This window comes from Orbicella faveolata, unplaced genomic scaffold (assembly GCF_042242905.1).
Source record: "Orbicella faveolata isolate gen_17 unplaced genomic scaffold, um_ofav_v1 contig_35, whole genome shotgun sequence".
NCBI classification, from domain to species: domain Eukaryota; kingdom Metazoa; phylum Cnidaria; class Anthozoa; order Scleractinia; family Merulinidae; genus Orbicella; species Orbicella faveolata.
In genome coordinates, this window is record NW_028301564.1 from 22148013 (window position 1) to 22157644 (window position 9632).

Below are 9632 nucleotides of genomic sequence, written 5' to 3' on the forward strand. Positions count from 1 at the left end.
CTTGAAAAAAAAAGGAAGAAAGAAAGAAAGAAAAGCCATAACTTCACATCCCGTCTTGATCTGGTGTGGCCGCGTTGAACAAGTTAGATTCAGGTAGTAAATTTCTAAAACGTTTTTAGTAGACCTTATTTACAGCTACCCGCTTAGTTCGAAAATTGGCAGAAGCGAAGACACGCAATGGATCCTGGGTAGATTTTGCTTCGTCCAGCGGTGTTGCCCTGTAGAAGAACATGGCGTCTCTCTCGTCAACATCATAGAAGTAATCTATCATTTCCGACGTAATATTCTCGTGATTTAAAGGGTTCTCTGACTCAATTAGTTTGAATATGTGCCGTAATTGTGCCTTGCCTGAATGGGGGGAGCCGCTGAAAATTCCCGTTGCAGAACTTCCACAGTTTTTCTCGAAGCAGATTAGCTGGAACTTCGAACGATTGAACTACGGTGGCGGAGCTGTTATGGAAACCGTGTCTGGTCGTCCAGAGCGTCCTTCAGTGACGGGGCGACTTGGCTGCAGGCTAAGGGAAGGCATGCAACCTCCAACGAGGGGAAAACGAACTGAGAGGTACCTGCTGGTCAGTGAATGTTTGTACTGTCCCGGAAAGAGGTACGGATGCACTCCGAGAGCGAATTGCACGGGAAAGCGTCGCAACTGTTACGCGATGTGTAAGGTCACTGTGTACGCCGATTCCCCAGATATTGCCGAGGTTTCTTTCTCTGGGAGTCACGGAAGTGGAAACGTCACCGATCCATCGTTGCACAGAAACCCTCATGACTCGAAAAGAAGAAGATTGGTCGACGAAGATGGCAATGCTAGCGATCATTCACAGGTAAAGCTTGAGTACATGTTGGATCAGTTTTGCCATGGCTAGAGCTGATTATCACGGTTTAAAATAGCATCATGAACCTGTAAAAAGAGCAAGAGACTCTCAACTGTGTATAGTTTGGGAAAGTTGCGTATTAAGTGAAAATTGTTGAGAGAAATGAGACCCTGACCGGATCAGTTAGAGCATGCTTCAAACGTTCTGTTGTTAATTTGGTCAAGTGCAGTGAATCCTAAACTAAGCAGTAACTCAGTGACATTGTGCAATTAATTCTGATTTTACTGATTTTACATAAAGAGAGATGAGACTTTTGGCAGTATTAATGTAAATTCATATGGGCATCTCGTTTTTGGTTTTGATGGAAAATTTCAGTATTAATGTGAAAATTGTATACTCTTAACCCACAAGTGTCATAAGTTAGTCAAGTCAGATTGTGTCATTGCAAAACCAAAAAATCTGGGTGAATACCACAATGCCACGGATTACCTAGTAATTACACTGTAGTTGATGGTTTCATTGACTCAAGGGTAAAAGTATTGAAGGAACAACAAGCACAGGGTTGCAAAACTGTAATGACATGACTGCATCCCATCCAGAGGAAAGTAGCAGCACTTCTCATGCTATGGTGACAGCGATAAGCTCTAGTAGAGTGGATCACTTTGCCTCAGGTGCACACTTTTCGAGGGATGTTACAGTGATGGAATAATTTATGACATTGTCTTTTTTTGTAACTTAATATTCTGATCCTGCTTTTCGTTTGTTTCAGAGATGGAAACAAAATGATCGACCTACAATGGTAGAGTCACTCAGTTCTGATGGCCTAAATCTTGATCGCTCAAGTACAGAGGTGGTTGCTCTAGAAGTTGGACAGAACATCATGTTGACAGGCAACAGTGTGGACGTGATAAACCCACATCGCTCATCAAGTTCACCAGAAATTGTCATCTGGACAACAACAGCCTCTGGAGTACAGCCTGGATCTAGCTCCAGTTGGGTTAACAGTAATGGTACAACCACAAGCAGCCCCACAACTCCCAGCACTCCGCTGAATACACCTTTATCAGCAAGCGGGGTAACTCCTCCACCCTTTAATCCGAGTAGCTCACGAGGTGCTCAAGCCAAGGTACCTTCTTTTAACACGCCACCACCAATAGCTTCTTTAGCAACAAAGAGCAGCTCAGGACACCCATCTTGGTCTCCACCTTGGAGAGCAGAGTCAAAGTTTTCGGGATCAAAGATGCGTGTAAATCAGGTATATCAGTCTGTAGTCTCTCCTCAAGTCTGAACACCTGCTTCGGAATTCAAAAAGTTGGCATTAACCCTGGGGGGATTTTCTACTTCCCTGCCTTGATAGTATGCTAACCAGTTCATTCCAGCATATCTGCCAACCAGATTTCACACTAGGTTTTGCAAAAAAAGCATCCTGGGCTTCTCAGCTTCAAAATTTCAGGCTGGAGTCTTTTACAATTTTTAAGCATCCTGACTCATAAATTGACTGTTTGTAAAATTGTTTAAATTGTACAGTGTGGTAACTCATTTTTGTCTTTCATATTTTCTTCTTTTATTTCTTTTGTTTGTTCAACTTAAACTTAAGCTTAATTCTGTGCTTCTCAAGGATGGGACGGGCTTCACATTTGCAAATCCTACAAAATTTTTATGCATACATACATGTATACACAGGACACAAACTCTGCCACCAACATTTTTTTCTGGTTGCCCTGACATTTTTCTAATACCCTCAAGATTGTGCACTTTGTAAGAGTCCATAATAGCAGGAGTTGTTCCCACACATTTCTTTGTAGTTCTGGCTGCAGGTAGCTTCTGTATTTAATAGTGAGGTGTTCATAGTAGTGGGTTGTCTGCAAGATGAGAGTTCACTGTACATGTACTTCTTTACACGTACTTTGATTGGTTACTTTGGGCTGAATGAGCCGACAAAATCTGTTTCTTGCAGCAACATCAACATTCAGAGAAGAATCAGGAAATCCTAACTTTGAGACAGCACATTCAGATTCTTCAACAAGAACATCTAAGCAAGATCTCGCGGATAGCTGAGCTAGAGGCTCAGCTTCAAAGTCTCAAGGTACAAAATTTATAGTAATCGCCATTACAGTTTGTTATGTATTAAACCATTGTTGCCACTATGTTTAGTTTAGCATCATTTTTGCGTCACTTTTGTTAACATGCAATTTTAAGTTAATTACCTTTAAATCAAAGGAACTTTTGTTAATACCCAAGACTAATGTTACCAGACTGAGAAAAGAGTGGTTTTAATTTGAATGACAAAAATCAATTGGCATTTGCTTTGGTTCTGCATTACAATTTTTTTAAATTGGTTTTTGAAGTTTTTGGTATATTTTCTACTGATCAGAAGTAAAACAAAAACAAGCAGTATTGTGACTCACAAGTAGAGAGGGACAGAGAGTAATAGCTGTCAACTGATGTTATCTTTATCACCACCTGCCTAAAAGATGCCATACTTCCCCTTGAGCTATATTCTAGCCTGGAAGTTAGAGTTAGATTTTTTATTTTTTTTATTTGGCAATCCTCTAGACTGTTGTTCTGTGGCCTTCTGTTTGGATTAGCAGACTGCTACCCTCAAAGTGGTACTATGACAAAAAGCGCATCTTTCCTATTGAAGCCATTTTAAAACATAATTTAGTAGCCTGTATGAGAAGAAAAATGCTCTTTACTATTTTCAAATATCTCTTTTCGTTCCAGAGATATTCAAGTTTCAAAAATATGCAAATTAGCCAAGTGATGATGTCATACACTCAAATATGATGAAAAAAGATATCTCATCCAACTTCTATCACAAATTTTTGATTCTTTGCTGTAAGATTCTTCTAAATGTGCTCCACAATACGAGCTTAACAGTTATGTTACCCCGGCAACGTACTGGGTTCCAGACGTCCCCAATATTAAAGGCATTTCTGGCCACCTTTGCCGTTCCATTTTGATATTCGCAAATGGTGCCTCATATGCACAATCCAGCAAGCATATCAATATGTTAGCTCAAGTTTGTGGCCTTGTTTAACGTTTTTTTGAGCTGAAAATCACTAACATATTGAAATCAAGTGGGTGGGAACTGGAAAAGAGTGAGTTGCCATGGGAACAGAATTTTTTATAGCGGTAGGTTTGTTTCCTGTAGAGCTGTTAGCCTACCAAGTTTCAATGGTCTGTGCTGCAAATTGGCCAAGATACATGTAGGTCTATTTATTTACTTGATATAGTATTGGGTTGAGTGTATGACGTCATCAGTCACCTCATTTGCATATTTTTCACATTTTTCAAACTTAAGTATCTCCGGAACTAATGCAGATATTTGCAAACGGTAAACAGCGTTTTTATTCTTTCAAGGAATTCTATGTGATACACCTAAAAAATCAAGGGGTAAAAATTTGATCATAGTACTGCTTTAAATTTTAAACTTTCATTGTTTGATGGTTCTTTTAATTCCATACACCGAATGCAAATATGGCGGACCACTCGGTCGGCACCCGGGACAAGTCGCATGAAAGCGAGGCTAGTCAGGCTTTAATGTTTTGTTTTGACAATGCTTCTCCAGAAAAGTCTTGCTTCGTCGTCGATCTGGTCTGTTTTATTTAGCTGTGGCTACGAGGTGCTGTGTTTTTGAACGCCACAAGAAGGGATATAAATTTTCCACCATTTGCCTCTTAAGCTTAGGGAAAATAGTGGATCAATGCAATTCATTGAGACGAAGAAAAGGAGTTCACGATCGCCGCAGGAACTAAAGTCTGTTCGCTACATTTCACATTAGAAAATCTTAGAAAATCGTTTAAATGACGAGCTTATGTGGTGTCTGGTGGTATTCCAACACGATTTACATGGCCAGTACCTTCCCCAAAGTAAAGAAAAGCTCCTGTTGAAAAACATCCTCTGTCTCAAAGGAAGAAGTTGACTTCACATCCAGTTGCACGGAATCGCATGAAACAAATACTAAGGTGTAATAACCAAGCAAATGAACTTCAACTGCCCCCAGCATTGTATCCAGTGAATGCTTTGAGCCAAATGAGAACGACTTGGAGCTAAATGCGGTCGCTTAAACATTTTCTAAGATCTTCCAGCCTGAACAAACAAACTTTAACAGTTCCTTCGGCGATCATGAACTACTTACCTTCGTCTGTTTTCCCTGAGAGGCGAACACGGAAACAAAAAAAAAAAACACTTTCTCTGCTGTGGAAGATTTCAATTCCTTCTGGTGGCATTCAGGAACACAACAACGTATAGGGAGGGCGAAACGAAAACAGACCAGATCGACAACGAAGCAAGACTTTTCTGGGGAAGCATTGTCAAAACAAAACATCAAAGCCTGACTAGCCTCGCTTGCATGCGACTTGTCCCGGGCGCCAACTGAGCGGTCCGCCATATTTGCATTCGCTGTATTCATTCAAACATTTGATCTTGTGCTCTCTGAACCCTAACTAGTCAGTGAGTTTGAAAACTATGTGAACCTACATGTACATTAAGTTGCATTTTGCTCTTTTCTCCCAGGAAGGAGAACTTTACAGACTAGAGCATCAAGTTCAAAGATTGGAAACAGAGAACCTGAGAAAGGATGTGAAGATTTTACAGCTTGAGAAACAGTTACAAACAGCTTTATACTCTAGGACACAGGTAAGATGAAAATGACAGGGTCCGAGAGGAGTACAGGTGGTGGTGTACAGTGTACCATAGCTCCAAGCACTTTGGCAGTCGGCTGAGTCAAACTTATAAGTACAATTTGCACCTCATTATGTGCATTTTGAGGTCAACAGCAACCTGCAAGAATTATGTGTTTGTTGTTGCTGTATCTGTGTAGAGAAGGAGAGGAATGAAACTAGATGTTTGAGAGACAGTTTGTCATGCCATGTACATGTGCACAGGAGAAGATAGTTTGTCTTGTTACATACTGATAGGTGATTTGCATGATGATGTCATTTAACTACAAGTTTAAAACATTGTGGTTTAAAAAATTAAATAATGAAGGACAAATATTTAGTGAATTCCTGACTGATAGTTGTATTCAAATGACGACATTGTACAAGTCTTCTATCGTCAGCTTTGCACCTGCTTTACCTTGCTGGTGTATAATTTGTCCTATATGCCCCTTGTTATACATGCAGACTGATTATCTGTCTCACCCAAGTTTGTCACTTAGTTTATCATTCAAAGTGCACTTCTAAAAAAGCAGATAATTCATTTGCGTAAAGGCATAACCAGATGTATTGAGTAAAACTGTCTTAAGTTGTCCAGACAGATTATGCATTTCTGGAGGAAAATGGCCATGTTACTTCTACATGTAGATAAGGTTTGTATAACAGCTTCTGACTTGACACTTCTCTAAACATTTGTTGTCTCTCACAGCCATCACCCACACCAGTAACAGTACTTGTGCAGCAGCAAGTCTCTGATACCGTTCCTTCACATTCACATGTAAGTAAACCTAATGATGTCGAGGCTTCACATATGGAAGAGGGTGAGAAAGAGGACGAAGAAATGGAGGGCAATAAAGACCAAGAATTAACAGAAATTGATAAGGAGGATGATAATGGTGATGATGACTCGCAGAGTGTTGATGAAGCTTAAAAACGGTGGAGCATGCTTGTTGTCACTTGTATTGTATAATGGTGTAGAAAGAGTTTTATCTTCATCTTAATTAGCCTATTTAAGGTCACATTTTTTAGAGCTCATTCAAATCATTTATTATGTCACACATTTATTATGTCAGCTTCCCAATCTGAACATAAATTTAGCATCTTACTATCAAGCAGCAAAGTTGCAAGAATAAAGAAAATTATCAACTACAGTATTTAGCAAGCTAAAAGTATTTTTTTTAAATGTACTTCCAAATTCTCACATCTAACTTGTGATTATTGATTAAACGAAACATTTTCATATGCAAGTAGTGAAGAGAATTATATTTTGAGGTTGAGACCAAAAAAACACTCAGTCCCCTTATATTGTGTTATATTTGAATGGGTTGTTCTGGTGAGGTTTAATATTGTATAGCTGGGATTGTGAATTGATTCCAACATTTTAGTCGAAGTTATGGTCAAGTAGGACCAACTTAAGTAAACTTTGAGTGAGAGGGTAAGAAATGACAATAAAATATTCATTTCCTAGTCCAGTTTTGGCTTAATATTGAAGATAATTTCTAGCTATTACAGTTTAGAACTCAATGTCTGTTGTGCAGACAGTAATCAAGATTGTTTACCAATTATGTGCCAGGGGAAGTTGTTTGGTTCCCTCCTGACAGGAAATTTTTGGTATGAGATTTGGCATGCTCCATTTACCAGGATTTACCTGGAGCACCCAGAAGCATGCTGCATTGTTGCACATTAAGGATGAATTGGAATCTATGATGATTGGTAATTTTGGACTACCTTTAAAGATGTTCCATTTCAATGTTTTCAACATATTTGGCTTGGGCAAACCAAAACAGTCCTAGCATTTACAAATTAATTCCAACTGAAATTTTGAGAGTTTTTCCTGAATGCAATCTGAGTATTTATTTTAGTTTTGCCTCTCTACATTTGAGGTTTTTCTTTACTTTCAGAAGTGTTAAACAGTTTCAGTCAATCCTAAAACCAGTCTGTATGTAGCAGACTTTTGAAACAAAGCATAACCTACGTATAGCAAAGTTTTGTACAGGTTCAAAACCCATCTGGTAGTCTGGTAGTTGAGATATTATTAAATTAAATATGGTGCTGGATCAGTTTTTGTAGGTGAAGTCAGAACTACTCAAAGAAAACATTTATATCCCTAATGTTCCATGCAGATTTTATGCGACTTGATTTTTAACTGTAATTTATTATTTCTATTTTATATTTTGACATTACTTTTATTCTTGTCTTTGTTTAAAAGAGCTCAAAAATTCAAACTTACTTTTTAAGTCTCATGTAACCTTTTTTGGTACATAAAGAACAACACTTTCGTGATTAATGTTACTGTGTAATTAAGATCCCTTTCAAAAGAGGCATCAGTTTTAACTGATGTTGCTTCAACAATGATGTTGCTTCAACAAGGCACATGTACGTGATTGTATGCTCTGTTTTTTACTATGTTTGCTAGCCATATATACACAGCTGTAAAACTAGATGTGAGCAGTTGCCATCTTGTTACATTCCTTGTCTTATACTAAAAAAAATAAAATAAAAAATAAAGCTAGACTTCATGTGTGTTACAAAAGAAGCAAAAGGCAATTGGTTTCCTTGCTGATACCACCTCTTGATTTTTCACTTATGATAATGAACACTATTCTATAAGCCCAAGACCAACCCAACTGAGTATGGAGAAACTCAAGCATACTCTTAGGCTTGGTTCAAACTTTACATGCTAGTGTCTTAATGAAGTCAACTGAAGATTTTATGTTGCACGTTTGTGTTGAACTTAATTGTGTTAAGTTTGACCTGTAGTGCGACTGAATGTAGACAGTTGACTAGAATGTCTTGCTATACTCATGTCAAAGTGTAATTCAGTATAATTTTATTCCACATTTTGCCATTCTATCAAACTGAGTTCCAAATTCTCTCCAGAGGAATTCCATTCTGATTAGTTATTAAGAAGGTCATACCTCTATTATAAATGCATTGAGTAATCAGCACAAGTGTAGCTTGATGTTTTAATCCAAGTCTTGCCAAAGTCGTTCGGAAGTTGAAATTGTTTTACAATTTTCCCTGACACAAAATAAAATTTCCTGACTTTTCCCTGACCATTTCCTGACCTATGGATATCCTGATAAGCTAGCCGGAGCATACAAAGTGGAAGAGTTGGTTTATCTTGTTGCAATGCCACTTAGAAAAAGAAGTCTTAACAAAGAACACTTTGGTGGCTCTCTTTATTCCCTGCCATCAGTTACTAAAGTAAACCTTTCTTTGCTCTTTGTAAAAATAATACTGGAAAATTAGTTGAACACTTATTGCTCTGTATGTATCACATGCCTATGAAGCTCAGCAATATGTTGTTGGCTAGCATCACTTTCTATAGACCTACCTGCATTATGTGGGAAGAGCTACTGACAGCTTTATGGCACTCTAAAAGTATCTTTGCATTAAACTCACAAGTGCTAGTTCATATAAGACTACAAAGCATGTGAAGAGATAAGAACTAAATAGCCCTGTGTGCACGTGGTTCATGGAGCTCACCAATCATATAGGCCTGCAATGGGTGCAAAAAGCCAGCTGCATTGTTCCTATTTGAGCATTGTAAGATAGTATCATAGGAAGCTGAAGAGAGGGAGGCCAGGGAACAGCTGGCAGTCACAACACAGAGAGGGATGGAGAGACCTCCTTAAGGACCTATGCCCCCCATTGACTCCCAGAACTTTCTGCCAAAAATGCATGTTTTGGACATTTTGGAGATTTTCAGCTGAGATATGGGCCAAATTAGCTCCAATCTATTCAAAAAGACATTCCCAACGTGACAGCATGCCGTTCTTTCCACTAGCATCGGGTTTTGCAACATTTTTGCATGGGCATGGGCCGAAATCAAAATTTGGAGAAACTGACCTACAGCTTTAGGCTTCTTCTAATTTTCTTTTTTTTTTTTTTCGCCTTTCCTTTTACTCCTTTTCTTATCTTTTTGCTGCAGTGATCAACCTTTTACTCTGCTTGATTCCAGTTTAAAAATTGCTGAAAAATCATCATCGAGACAGGCCATTTTTACCATGGAGTAGCTAAGTGTTGTCGCAGGAAATTTTGCTGTGAGTTTTTCACTCAAATTTCTGAACATTTTTGTGCATATTTTAGGCTCCATTGAGCCAATCACTCTGATCTGGGTGTCATTGGAAAGATCTTTTCCTCCTGCAGA

General features: G+C 38.6%; 1 protein-coding gene across 1 annotated transcript; it reads left to right on the forward strand.

The window, feature by feature from the left end:
* The first annotated feature begins 206 nt into the window (after positions 1-206).
* On the forward strand, positions 207-7993 carry LOC110062029 (uncharacterized). Its single transcript, XM_020768904.2, has 5 exons — positions 207-827; positions 1588-2073; positions 2776-2904; positions 5337-5459; positions 6189-7993. The coding sequence occupies exons 1-5, from the start codon at positions 327-329 to the stop codon at positions 6408-6410; spliced, it is 1461 nt and encodes a 486-aa protein (XP_020624563.2). The 5' UTR covers positions 207-326; the 3' UTR covers positions 6411-7993.
* The last annotated feature ends 1639 nt before the right edge of the window (positions 7994-9632 follow it).

Coding starts and splice junctions, on each gene's coding strand:
- LOC110062029 (XM_020768904.2), top strand. CDS start 327: ATGTGCCGTAATTGTGCCTTGCCTGAATGGGGGGAGCCGCTGAAAATT. Junction 828..1,587: donor ATGCTAGCGATCATTCACAG/GTAAAGCTTGAG, acceptor CGTTTGTTTCAG/AGATGGAAACAAAATGATCG. Junction 2,905..5,336: donor CTCAGCTTCAAAGTCTCAAG/GTACAAAATTTA, acceptor CTTTTCTCCCAG/GAAGGAGAACTTTACAGACT.